The sequence below is a fragment of the Streptopelia decaocto genome, assembly GCF_964273445.1.
Source record: "Streptopelia decaocto genome assembly, chromosome: 1".
Lineage (NCBI taxonomy): Eukaryota > Metazoa > Chordata > Aves > Columbiformes > Columbidae > Streptopelia > Streptopelia decaocto.
The window spans coordinates 205,353,951-205,368,318 of record NC_138663.1 but is presented as its reverse complement, the minus strand read 5'-3'; the positions used below and the strand labels follow the sequence as shown (position 1 = coordinate 205,368,318).

General features: G+C 43.0%; 1 protein-coding gene across 4 annotated transcripts in view; it reads left to right on the top strand.

Annotated features, from left to right (window-relative positions):
• Positions 1-9,524, top strand: part of PICALM (phosphatidylinositol binding clathrin assembly protein) — a 72,737-nt gene extending 63,213 nt beyond the window's left edge. For 3 of the 4 annotated variants that reach the window (XM_082067431.1, XM_082067430.1, XM_082067433.1), the window contains 3 exons: positions 565-669; positions 6,689-6,791; positions 7,811-9,524. In XM_082067431.1, coding sequence (XP_081923557.1) covers positions 565-669; positions 6,689-6,781 — 198 coding nt within the window. In that variant the 3' untranslated portion in view covers positions 6,782-6,791; positions 7,811-9,524. The remainder of the gene's footprint in view (positions 1-564; positions 670-6,688; positions 6,792-7,810) is intronic. The other variant, XM_082067432.1, reaches the window with a different exon arrangement.
• Positions 9,525-14,368: the final 4,844 nt, after the last annotated feature.

Sequence of the window (14,368 nt, the reverse complement as noted above, 5' to 3'; positions counted from 1 at the left end):
CCTGAGGACAGCGCCAGGAGCAGCACCAGGGCTGGGCCCCTACGTAAAATAAAATAAACCAGACTTCTAAAACTATTAGTATATGTTAAACTCTTAATTAGCCTCAGCCAGGGTGTCAGTAACACTTTAGACTTTGGTTGCATAATGCCTTAATGTTAATTATACATATAGTTATGGGGTTTCAGTTTTTCTGGAGCTCTGTCAGCTCCGCGTTGATACCTGTAAAACTGTTCCTGTGCTTTCCTGGGCAGACAGGGAGGTGCCGTCAGGCCTCAGTTTTGGGAGCAAGAGGACCAGCATTAATACTTGTGCTTCAACAAGTATTTGGGTGTTCTGGATTTCTGCAGCGAGGGATTAAATGGGCTCAGTTGTTATTGAGAGTATTTCTTGAAAAGACTCTAATGGTCCTTTCCAGTAACCTTGATTTGCAGAATATTGTAGAAAGATCTTAATTGATTGCATATATCAAAAATGACCAAAATTTACCGTTTTCTTTACTGAAACACTTGCAATGTATTAATGCTAAGTGTGATTTGATGTTGTGGATATGTTTTTTTTCTTTAGCCATCACAGATGGGAGGCATACCAGTAATGACACAGCCAACTTTAATATACAGCCAGCCAGTCATGAGACCACCGAACCCATTTGGCCCTGTACCGGGAGCACAGGTCTGTATATTCAATATGATTTGTGCTAGGAACAAATCACAACTGGGTCGGTTTCTTTAAAAAGTGTATTAATATTTTCTTGCATGGGACAAATGTATTGCACAAGCCCAGCAGCTGATGGAAGTATTGCTCCTTTCAGCTTCTTGTATCCAGGGGTGTCTGTAGCCTTTTACCTCTGACTTACAGGTGGGTTTGAAGAGAACATGGTATCAAACTTGAATGACTTACTAGAGAGCAGTGTAGGGCAAAGGGACCTGGGGGTCCTGGTGGACAGCAGGATGACCATGAGCCAGCACTGGGCCCTTGTGGCCAGGAAGGCCAATGGTACCTGGGGTGTATTAGAAGGGGGGTGGTCAGTAGGTCGAGAGGGGTTCTCCTTCCCCTCTACTCTGCCCTGGTGAGACCACACCTGGAATATTGTGTCCAGTTCTGGGCCCCTCAGTTCCAGGACAGGGAACTGCTGGAGAGAGTCCAGTGCAGGGCAACAAAGATGCTGAAGGGAGTGGAGCATCTCCCGTGTGAGGAAAGGCTGAGGGAGCTGGGGCTCTTTAGCTTGAAGGAGACTGAGGGGTGACCTTATTAATGTTTATAAATATATAAAGGATGAGTGTCAGCAGGATGGAGCCAGGCTCTTCTCGGTGACAACCAATGATAGGTCAAGGGGTAATGGGTTCAAACTGGAACACAAGAGGTTCCACTTAAATTTGGGAAGAAACTTCTCAGTAAGGGTAACAGAGCTTGGACCAGGCTGCCCAGGGGGGTTATGGAGTCTCCTTCTCTGCAGACATTCAAACCCGCCTGGACACCTTCCTGTGTAACCTCATCTGGGTGTTCCTGCTCCGGCAGGGGGATTGGACTGGATGAGCTTTAGAGGTCTCTTCCAATCCCTGACATTCTGTGATTCTGTGAACCCTTGGTGAATCTTCACCCCAACACCTGGTTGTTCGTACTGGCCGCTCTCAGTGGGAGGCACACGACACCTTCATCTTAGTTTTTAAACATGGTGTTCTGTAAAGGTCTTCATGTTCCTCCAAGAGTTTGCAGAAGACAATATTTACAGCACAGTGAAGATACTCAACAGCTACACAAACATGTTGGGTCTTTCCCTGTTAAGGAAGGTGTTGCATTAAATGGAGCGTTCCTTACGTTACCTGCTTTTCTGCTTCTTGTGAGATGTTGTGTGTAGGTTCATTACCTAACGTCCTGCAATAAATGAGTGTGCTGAAGGGTTACTCAGAACATTGAGAACTGACTTTATCAAGACTGGAGTTAAATACTTACCTTTTATTGTTTGTTTAGCAAACATCTGCCACTGAGAAGTTTCTATCTGATCTCACTCTTTCGACCCAGTAGCCATCTGAAGGTAGATTTTTGCAGTAGGAAAAAAATAGGGGGTAGAGGGAGTAGATGACCTTGAAACACCTTCATTATTTTCAGAAAATACTGAGATTAAGACTTGGTGAACTGTACTTAGTGGCAGAGCCAAGTTTAGCTGGCAGCTTGGAACTCCAGTATGAACGGTGTGTTTTTACTTACTGGTGAAATGTTTCTTTGCCGAAGTTCACGCTGTACACCATGACCCTGTTAGAAAAATGTGGTATATTGGGACTGTATTTTGATCTTACTACAAAGAGCTCTGCCCTTAGAGGTGGCTGTTTAGAACCATGGCTGTATAAATTCACTGAAGTAGATGTTGGTGTAACTGTGGTTTTGGGACTACAGTGTGGAGGGAAAAGAATTCAGCAATAGGTCCATTGTCTTTGCTAAAACAGGTTTTTTAAAGTTATTTTTTTAAAGGCTATATCTGAAAGAGATGCTGTTAGATTTTTGTAGCTAGAAAGGCAGTTTTCAGTTGACATTGCCTTGGACTTCTGAGAACTGCTTTGCACACTCACTGTCACTTCAGTGGTTCAGTGTCTTTCACATGGGTTTTATATTATATCAAGGGGAAAAAAAGTGTTACCTCCTAAATAGAGAACAAGTTAAAGGATCCTTGAGGATAACAGTTTCTTCTTCAGCTTCCAAAATGTTGGTTTTTGAAATGTCCCTTAAAAAAAAATAAATGTATATATATAGATATGTATATATAAAGAAGTATAAATCTACCTACCTGCCTGACTCAGTTATAAACAGGTAGGTGGGTCTGAGTAGCGAGTTGAGCATTTCTGCTTCGTTTGTCCTTGCAGGGCTTGGCCTGGGTTGAATCCCAGCTGGCTGTCCTGACAGCAGAAGGAGGAATTAGTCACAAGTGAGGCGTGCAGACCTGTATTTATTGTGCTTATCTGACATGTTGGGCCCCTGTGAGAATTAATTGGATAGAAAGCACGTCCTTTGACTCAGCATTTGTTGCGTGACCGGGAAGGGTTTTCCCTGAGACACTCAGTTTGTGTTGCTTGCAGGCGTTGTTTTCAAAGTCTGACATCAATAAAGCAAATTAAATGAAACAGAAGTTACATGCAAGAGCGTCTTCCCCATACACCGTGTGTTTAGCCATGGAGGGGAATTACGATATTGTTACACTAAACTTACTGTGTGTGTAGTCTTGAGGTTCTTCTGAGGGCATATTTGTTTAGGTTTGGTTAATAGTCCTGTTGTGCCAGAAATAAAAATATAAAGAAACGTGTGTTCTTGGGGTAAGTAAACAAATATTAAAGAATTAATGATGATTGTCTGAAAGGCGCACAGTTCAAACTGCCTGCATCTCGTGTGCATCGCGCTAACCACCGTTATTACAATACACGCTTTGTCCTTGGTGTCATCAGTGCCAAAAAGTAAATAGCTTTTAATATTTACATTTAAAGCACCAGTTTATATCACTTACCTCTAGTCTCCTGATAGATCTTGGTTGCCGTCTAGAAACTTGAAGGTACTTAAAAGCATGATGACAGATATATAGTTGGTGCTGAAAAATTATATTGCCAAATTGTAGTGTGTTGGGAACTCCCACTTTTTATACAGACTGGTAAAATAGGCATCGCGGTGTTGTCCAGTTTCTTTATCATTCAAACCAGTGTTCCTAACTCGATACCCTTAAGGATTTGTCTTTACAAATATACTGTCCCTATCTCTAGACATACCTATTTTCCCTGCCATTCAACTGCTCTGTTTATCCTTGTGCAACTTGTTGCTATCAAAAGCAAGGGTAGTTTGGTTTTTTTAAGGGCAAAGTAATTTGAAACAATTGCAAATGAGACTAGAGCAGTTTCTTCTTCGGAAAATCTAGGTGCAGAAGATACTTGCAGTTTTAAAATAAACTGGTGTGTATGCGTTTTGTTTTTTCCTTTGAAAACACTTACTTTACATTAGGGTCAGTATTTCGCACTTGAGAGAGAACATAATCGTTTTCATCATGATAAAATTGCAGGTTTTATAATATAATATATATTGTGATATATAATATATTGTGATACCCAGAACAGAGAGAATGGTTGGAGCTGTGTGATGAAATTGTAGCTGGTGGGAGGAGAGTGTGTGTGTGTGTGTGTGTTTGAGGAAGGGAAATGCTGAATCAGTGATTCAAACAAGGTTGAAGAGCCAGAGCGATGGCAGGTGTGATGCTGTCCAGCAAATTCAGGGTATTTCAGACAAGCCAGAGCTGAATGTTGGGCAGTTAACTGGACTCTAAACTACCCATTGTAACCTCTGAGTATCATAATGCACAACAGCAGCATTCGAATGTTCAGCAGTAGCAAAACCATGATCATGTTGGCTGATAGAACACCGATAGATCAGTGGTGTGGTTTGGGTTGTTACATGTCCCGGTGTGATTAGCCCAAAAGGACACAGCCTTAGGAGGGGGGGCAGCTGGCCAGGGAAGATTTTAAGATTTAAAATAGAATAAAGAAATTGCTCAGCCTACTGCCAGCATCGGTGTGAATTGTAACACCGCAGTTGTTAACGTCACCGAATTGTACAGAAGAAGTAGGAGGGATCGCCCGATGATGATGCAGAATAGGTACATCTGCAAATAAGTTGGTTGGTTTTGGTTTTTGTTCGTGGGGTTTTTATTTTGTTTGTGTTTGATGGTTGTTTTTATTTTGTGTTTGTGGTTGCTTTTTGTTTGGGGTTTACTTTGTTCTTGGTTTTCAACTGGAAGAACAGGCTATATATTTCAGGACAGACTTACACCAGAAAGCAGACTTTACAAGGGCTCTTTTTGGCACATCAATCCTAAAATATACACTAAACCAGCTTGACAGACTTGTTTAATGAGAAACCAGCATCCAGCTGACGATGGGAATCGGCACAACACTCCGTGTGGACGGGTTTTCCTTTGTCACTGTGACTCTGGGCAGGTTTTGTCTCCTGGAAGCAGCGAGCGGTGAGAACCGCTGTGGGAGGTGAGGCCGAGCTCTGGGTCTGATCCAGCACCCTACGTTACATTTCAGATCACCCAAGCGCTGGGCAGCAGGGAGGTTAAATCCATATGTATTTACTGTAAGGTACTGTGTCTTGTCTGAATTTGTAGGAAGTACCACTGTCAGTTTTTTTTCCCAGTATTTAAGCTGAACAAGCCTCCTGAAATGTCACCTCTCTTTTCTGGTTACAAGCTGTTGTTGCTCTAAACCTGCCAGTCTTCCACACTGCTTTCAAACCGGGACATCACTTCAGCTTTGAGGTCAATTGGAGATTTGCCAACTCAAATTTCACAGGACACGTCATACGTGACTTCGAGCCAGTTGACCGTGAGGAGGAAGAATGTGTGAAATCAAGTTGCAGCAGGCAGGCCCCGCTCAAGTTAGGACTCTCTTGGACTGTAGCGTTAGTCTGGCTCAAATCCTGGAAGAGTGGTGGGGTGTGTGAGCAATGGCTTTCCAAAACCAAGCTTAAAAGGGAACTTTTGACATCCTGAAACTGCTCTTAATCGCTTCCCATTCCCATTCCCATTCCCATGGCTCTTCCATAATCTGTTTATGGGGACTGGACCCAAGTGCCCCATTAGGGAGTGGGGGTTTCAGGTGGGAGGTAACGATTTGAACCCAGATAGTGTTGATCCTGAAAGAACCACTCCTCCCCACGTGGGTTCTGAAAATAGACATTAACGTGTAAAATTTACCTTTGCAATGGCAGCATTTACACTCTGGGCACTCCTGCGAGCAGTTCCCATAAACACATTCCCGTCATGTGTAGGTTGGCAGCCATTCAGTATTTCCAAAGGAAATATCCCTTCAGATGATGTTTTTTGCAATGGGAATGAAGTGCAAGTACGCACCGGTGATCAGTGACTCGATTGTGAGTAAACTCTTAAAACGATGGAATCTAAAATGGAGAAAACTGGCTTTTATTTGTAACTTGCAAAAGCAGGCGAGTTCTATGAGCAGGAGGGCAAGAAGAATTTAATGAAGCACCATTAATGACTGGGAAAGCACTAATAAAGGAGGAAAAGGACTACAAAAATCAATCAACAAATAGCAGATACTTGGGCAGTTACAGCCTGCAGATTGTTGGTCCCTTCCAGCAGCGGCAGCTGGAACGCCAGTATTACCTACTTGTCAATTATGTGCTTTGGATGGCTGAACTTGTAGTGTGGTGCTTTAAATACATGGCTATAAGATGTGATTTTTGTTAGTGTATAGATTAGCACTCTCAGGCCTTAGTTCTTACCTGAAACAGCAGCAGATGACAAACTTCCATCTATTTTTTTTTTCCTACCCTTAGAATATGTCCTGTGTTCTCCTTCTAGGCCCCAAATTGAGAATTATCTGTTACCTGCTCTCCAGCCTCTTTTTATACACATCCTATTTGGAGAAGAGATGCGAGTTTATCTGCTGACTTGCCAGATGCCAATTGAAATCTCCTTTCTGGGGGGTCACGTCCAGCTTGTTTCTGCATTACACCAACCATTGGAGAGGCTTTCCGTTTTCCATATGACCAGACACCTCGTTTTAATAGTTGATTTCTACCGAGTTTGCCTCTTAACCTCCCCTCGTCCTTTCATTACCCGTTCAGCTTTCATATTCTGTCATTCTGAGACCTTGTTTTCTTTTTCTTTCCCTTTCTCTGTCGTCTTTCCTACTAGCTGTCTGCAGCATCCAGCCCTTCCAGTCAGAGTCCTCACAGAGCCTCAGGAAAGGATCCCTTTGCAGAGCTCTCTCTCCAGGATTTCTTGTAGAACAACTTAGGTATTGTCCGTTATACTGGGGAGATGCTGGTTTTTGTGATATAAAACAAAAATGGAAAGTTCTCATTCTCATTAAAAACAAGCCACGTTGAGTTGGAAGCACTGTGGAAGTGACCTGGAAACTTGACTGCAGCCCTTTAAAGGCCCAATTAAGTCATTTTGCTTCGGTCCGCTGGAAATAACATTTGCTGGTTCCTTTTTAACTGCAAAATCCAGCTTTGCTGGGAAGGAACCGGTACAACCTGGTATTGACCATTTCATCAGGAAAGGGTTTCGGGCAGGGGTGTCAGACTCATTTTGACCGGGGGCCACGTCAGCCTCGCCGTTGCCTTCAAAGGGCCGAAGGACTGGATAAATATAGGAAAAAAGAAACCAAACTGGTTTAGAGTTCTGGTCAGCAGCAAACACTCTGCTCCTGCACCTCGCCAGATCGCTTGACCAAAGAGTCCCCTTGATGCAGAAGGAGGTACCTGGTTCCATGTGTGCGAGGGTTAAGTTTATTACAGACGTGCACTGGAGTTCCTTTCCTTTTTTATCAGTCAGAGGCAGGTGGGAATTAACTACTGAAATGAGTGAAAACGTGAAAGAATTCAAGCACCTCTAGTGTGTAGAAAGAGTAGGATTTATTGCACACAGCATCTGCTTTGCTTTGTCCACTTCTGATGGTTCAGTGTGAGAAGTGACCTTGAGTTCTCTTCATAATTGTGTTGATCTGTGTCGCGCTGCCGCTGGTGACAATATTGCATGGATAAGTAGGTTTTTGTTGTGTTTTTTTTTATTGTTGGACAAACCAGCTTAATGCAAAGAGCTGTTCCAAAGGCTGGTGTAGCTGGAAAAACATCCTGATGGCTTTTGGTTGTTTTCTGGTTCTGATTCTGTAAAATCTTAGTTTCCATTCGAAACTTCAGATCTTGGGTTGGCTTGGGCATTTGAGGAATGGAAAGGTTTGAAGACAACGCAAGTTTATAGCAAAGTCCTGCTTCTGTTGGATGTTAACACGCGGGTTTTTGATCTTTGCAGATTCAGTTTATGTAACTGTGTTAGATGGAAGAGAAAGGAACGTTTCCAAAAAGATGTGCTCACCAGTAAAGCCCCATTCCGGGAGAAAACAAACTTCAGTCTCTCCAACTCTCCTCTTCCATGAAACGATGCGGTGAAATGACAAAGCCCAATGAAGGAACCTGGGACGACTCCATGTGAAAACATCAATATACAACACAAAGCCAAGAATTGCCATGAATTGAGACTAAGAATGATATTTGATTTATTATTTTTTCTCTTTTTTTTTTTTGTCCTGGTGACTAACACGTCAATACTTTCAGCTTCTATTAGTATCCCTAATTGGTAACGTACAAAGAGAAGCCTTTATTCTGGAAACCGAGATGGGTGTTTGGAAATGCTGTCTGGGATGGGGATGTGTCCTTGACCGGAACTCGAAACAAGACTCTGGGCAGGGGAGGGTCAAATCCTAACTCGTAATTCTGCGGTTACCTATTCAGTCCTCACAAATGTAGGCACAGCAGTAATGGAAATTAACTTTCTTTTTTTAAAAAAAAAAAATATATATTCAGTTTGCAGTAGACATTCCTTATGTATTATTGTTTGTATTTATTTATGATTATCAATTTAACATTAATATTGTATCAAAAGAAAAACAAACCTCCTTATGAAAATGAGTATGGATGTATACAGTATGTCTGATTTTTATCCACAAAGAATGAATCTGATTCAGAACGCTTTTCAGCTGACATACAGAGCACTAAATATTTTAAAGGTCTGAATCTAATGAGTTCTCGGTATATATGAGAATTAGGGAAGAGCTGTAAAATGCATTAATCCTCATAGTCAATTCTGTGCCTAGGATTTTGCAAGGGAACAGTTAACTGACTAGAAGAAGCACTACATTTTTAATTCAGCATTAGTGCATTGGGAAGGAACTTTATTGCTTTGTGCTTGGCATGTCATTATTTTTACATTTGACATTATAAGGCCTTTCCAAGATGAATGTGAGGAATTGCTTTCACTTGAAGACTTTCCTTCTTTTCTTTAAAAAATAAAATTTAAAAAATATAATAAAAAATGGAGGTGGTGCGTGTCGGGGGGGAAGCGTTTTCATTTGGCTCGTGCCACGTTTATGATCACGTACATTTTAAAGGTAAAACAGGCAAAGTAGCTTCCTTACACACGTCTAGCGGGTATTTAGTTAACGAAGCATTAAAGTAGCACTGTTGATCGGTGCTTTGTGTAAATACATCGTAACTTTTTGGGTGGAGTGGGGCCTTCAGGGGGATAGTCCCCGACGTGAAAGCAATTCTGTACATGAGTTAAGCATACTTGCTGCATTGTCTCTGCAGATTCTATTTTTGTTTAAAATATTAAAATGTATGTTAGCAAAAATGGGTGGATTTTCAAATAAAATGCAGCTTCCACAGAACTTTTGTTACGGTATGAAAGTCTGAGGTGCTTCTTTTCTTTTTGCTGCTTAAAATGTGCACTGATAATGGCTTTGTTTACTTAATAAAATACCAAATGTATTTCAGATGTGCATATTGTATTGCAGGAAGAGCAGCTCGATGGGAACAATGTGATCTCCGTGTCTTCTCGGTGGCCTTAGTTCCACTATAGCGAGTTGTCTCTTCAAGAGATGGATTCCTTACTTAATATATTTCCCAATCTTCTAGTTTTTCAAAATATTCACGGCAATAAACTTGTACTGTTTATAACTGAGCAAGAAGCTTAAATATGCCCCCAAAAAGTTGTTTAGGTGTCTTCTCTAAAGGTAACACTTTGAACATCTGCGGTCAGACACTGGGTTTTATCACAGGGAGATTTTATACAAGTGGAACTTTCCTCTTCCCAATACCTGAGGCTTGTTCTGAAGGATGGACAGCAGAAAATGGTCACTACAGATCACTACACTTAAAATTTCTTTCTAAAAGCATGAATAAAATACAAAATGTGAACCTGTGACCTGTAACGCCCAGATCTGAGGAGGTTCCTGTACAGTTTACTTAAATCTTTGCCTCCCTACAGACGGGGCTTTCAGTGTGGGACTGGACAAGCAGAGAACAACAACTGTGTAAGTTTTTGGCTGCACTCAGAATATCAGAAAGATGAATTGTCTGGACCAAACCTCCCCATTTTTGTCCTGTGAGCTGAATCGGTGCCTACCAGGGTACAAATTGTTCTGAAGCACAGTCCAGAGCTTGTGTGACAGATTGTCCATAGCCCAGTGTGCTGCACTAGGATGAAAACAGACACCAGCCTGGTCATCTCTTCAGGTCTGTGGCGTTTTCCGCACAGCGGTTCCAATCTCTGTTTTGAGGCTGAGGACAGATCTTCCTTAAGACTTAAATCTTCTTGATCCCCTTTGTGGGGTGTTGGGCTCGAGGTTGCAAATCATGCAGATGCCAAGAATCCCCAAAGAAAATAAATAAACCACCTTTTCTGCAGGGATGACGAATTCATCTGTTATCCTTTGCTGCTCACTCCCATTGCTCTGTGGTGTTTAACGCAGCTGCCGTGCAGGTGAAGATTTCTTGGTGGAGGCTTTGCTAATAAACCATGATTTTTGCTTTACTTTTCAGAGCTTGAGAATTTTCCTGAGGATTATTTTCCCATTTACTTCATTCCTAATAAGTACATTTGTTTCCAGTATTGCTGGAATAAAAATCATAGCTTAATTTAGAAACCATAGCTCAGGGACATGTTTCTTTTGAATTACTGGCTGTTTTCAATAACAGGGGGTTGGGAAAACCCGGTTCTCTTCAAAATGGAATTCAAAGGCTGTTTAACCTCGAGGAGCAAACTCCGAGTAGGGAAGCTGCCCGTTCAGAGCAAGGAGTGGAGGAGGCGCGTTGTTAGAGGGATGTCGTTCCTTTTAGAGCTTAGCGTGTCAGAATTGTCACTATATAACTAAAACAACCGGATTTACGTCTTGAGGCAATTACTATTGCCAGAACAAGAACCTGAGTAGCTATTAAATTCATGTGTTTTCTAAAAGCCCAAATGTAGAATCTTCATCTGAAGACGAATCTAAATTCTTTTGCTGTTCCTGTTCTTGGTTGCAAAGTCACCAAACCAAACTGTTGTATACAGTAAATTGACACCGACGGTACGGTTTAAAAACTCATTTTATGTGACATCAGATGGTCCGTTCAACCAGCTACTGGAATAAGTCACGGACTCTCCCAGCGAGCAGAAGGGCCAGGGTGACACCCCACATCTTTTATTAGACATTAAGTGCTTGTTTTCAGAGCCTGGTATAAATTTTGTAGTGACATAAATGAATTGCAGCTCGAAGGCCATGACATAACTGAGATAAAGATTGCAGTAGAAAAATGAGAATTAGGTACCAAAACCACATATGAAATGGTGATGGGAGCAGAAGATTGACAAGATAATGGGAGGGGTAGTGAAGAAATGTGCAGAATATGAAGAAAAATCAATGTTAATGGGAGCATATGTAAAATAAATAAGAGCTTTCTCCTTAGCCTGTTGACAATTTTTTGACTTGGCCTTTGCCGCTCGCTCACAGCGCAGGGGAGAGAGCAGCAAGAGTCTTGACATCTGAATTTGCCCAACAAGAAAAATCTCTGAGTTACTGATGTTTTGCACATTCAAACTGGAGAACGAAGGGATTGGGCTGATGAGTGCACAGTGTCCTGGGCGATCAGGAGAACGAGTGAGGAGGAGAGAACCCCGAGCAGGTTCCCCCAAAGGTGTAACGTTGTGGCCACCCACTTGATGCCCTTTTGTGTTTGAAGGCTGAATAAATACTAAACCCATTGCCCTGGTGGGAGATGACTTGCCCAAGGTAACAAATCGATCTATGAGTTGAGTAAAGCACATTTCTTATTTCTTTTCTTGCTTCTCCAATGATGAAATTTCCTGAGGCAAAGATCAAAAAGCCTTGGAACAGACAGCTGACTTCCCTAAAAGTTTTGCTGTGTGAGCCAGTAATGGTACTGGAAATGTTTTGGGTGCAAGGATGTTGCTCTGGATGTCTGACAGCTGTGGTAGATGAGGAGAGCTGAGGTCTTGGGTTTATTTTCATACCATAGATCTCTGCTTTGCTCATGGTGGTAACTACAGCAACTCTCTTTCTAGAAAAGCATTATTTGATACAATTTTAGCCTCTTGCACTTCACTCACTGAAGGTGAAGAGAAGATCCAGCGCGGTGTCAAATCTCAGTTTTCCCTGGCTTGGTGGAGATGTTCAATGAGCCACATATGGGAACAGTTGTTGGCACCTTGTTACCACGTCATGTCCTAAAACAACATCGTGCTTGTGGCAGCCTGCAGAACATCAGTTCTGAAGTGTAGCATTACAAAGAAACATCCTTGCTTTCACAGTGGACTCAAAATCCAAGGGAAAGGCTTTTTCAGAAGAGCATCCAGCTGCAAAACATCAGTGGCTTAAGCTCCTAATACCATTAGTCTCTGTTCCTTGCTCGTCACTTTGGTGTAACTTTTCAGTCCATTAGCTTCTGCCTTGACCTTATTCTGGCAAGCTCCTTTTAGCCCACAGAAGCAGAGCGCTTAGTAACTCAGAAGGCAGCCAAGCACGAACAAATGCTGCAGAACGAGTCTCCTACCCTCGTTTCCCAGAACACGCAGGTCTGGACCTGTGGAGCGATTATATAACCTCGCTGCAGCGGAGGCTGCAAACCTCTCAAAAACCAGAGCAAAAGTTAAGTAACCTACGTTCCCCACAGCTCTGGCCGGGGAGAGATCAGCCTTGCGCAGCCAGGCTGGAGAGCGGTTCAATCTGGTTGTTGGCTCTGCAGGGAGATGGCTGGGCGAGGGTTCAAAGGTGCTGTGCTGAGGGAAGCGGCTCCTTTCGGCGCTGGGGTGGATCGAGGCCAGCAGTGCACCCCACCCCGCTCCCATGTGCTCTTGAGGCATTTGATGGATTGATCTTCCAGCACGTGGACTTTGGTTCTGTTAAAATAGCTTTTATTACCATAGGCTTACTTGCAACTTGAGTGATGCTCATATTTAACTTTGAATTCCCAGGGAACACTTGGGAGGTTTTTTTTTCCTGTTGAATCTGGTTAGAGTTGTGTGCCAGTTAAATACATAACTCCAGCTCAACCAATGCTGTCCTTGGGTTATAGTTATGGGGACACATGGACAATTTGCTGCATCTTGTAGCATAACTGATGTCCTGGAGGGAGTTCAGAGAAGGGAACGGAGCTGGTGAAGGGTCTGGAGCACAAGTGTGATGGGAGCGGCTGAGGAAACTGGGGCTGTTCAGCCTGGAGAACAGGAGGCTGAGGGGAGACCTTATCACTGTCTACAAATTAAGCTGAAAGGAGGTTGTAGCGTGGAGGGGGTTGGTCTGTTCTCTCAAGTAACAAGTTACAGGATGAGAGGAAATGGCCTCAGGTTGCACCAGGGGAGGTTTAGATTGGATATTAGGAAAAAAATCTTCATGGAAAGGGCTGTCAGGCATTGTAACAGGCTGCCCAGGGCAGTGGTAAAGTCACCATCCCTGGAGGTGTTTAAACGAGGTTCTTAGGGACATGGTTTAGCGCTAGAGTTGGTTAGGTTACGGTTGGACTCAATGAACTTGAGGGTGTCTTCCAACCAAAAAGATTCTATGATTCTAGAGCCATCTTGTGCAACAGAAACACGGTGAAGGAAAGGTATTTCATCGTGCTGGGAATTTAAGGGTGACTCCTGTGAGTTTTGTCCTAACTGGAGTGGCGAACCTTGACTCCCATTGTTCAAGTAGGAGTTTGAAGCATTGGCCGTGCTGCCAGAAAGTGGACTGATCAGCCCTCTGCTTTACAACTTATTGCTCATTTCTGAGAGATTTTGCCAGTAACAAAACGATCAAATCCAGATGCCTCATTTGCTGAAGACCTGGCTTTCTACATAGAAGAGCCTCACACTGGCCTTAATACTAATCCTATAGAAATCAAGGGGATTTGAGACACTTCACTATGTTTTCTGCAGGCTGTTGTTTCTGGCTTGCACAGGCTGCTGGTGGCTTGTACCGAATTAGCATGTTTCAGATTTCTTTTTAACTCCCTCTCACCCACACGGGCATTTATGTTAAAAGGCTAAACAGTGACTTCAAGAGGCAAAGTTTGTTTTTTCCAAGGCACAAGTTGATGTTGTCCTGCCTTATGTCCCACACGTGGTGGTGTGTGTTACGGCGCAGGCAGAGGGAAGCCCAGAGATGGGCCCTGTGTTCACATCGCTGGGAAATGTAAATGCCCTTCAGGGAGTGGTGGGAAGCAGGACAGGCCTTTCTTTAACTGAAAAGCTGTTTGGCATAAGCCATATTTTAATTCTGTGACTAAAGGACTAACCTAATCGCTGAGCAGAACTAATCTCTCTTTCAAGCGAGCGATTTCACGGGGCTTGCACTTCGCTCAAAGCCAGTGTAGCCGGGGGGAGGCTCCTCTTGTGCTGGAAACATCACCTGGCAAGTACAGATCCCCCTTCTCTCGACACTCCAGCACTAGGACTCACCTCAGTCTTTGCGGTAACTCAGTTGGGTGACAGCAGGGACACATCCAAACCCATTTAACTCTTCACTACGTGGGAATGCAAGTGAGATTCAGG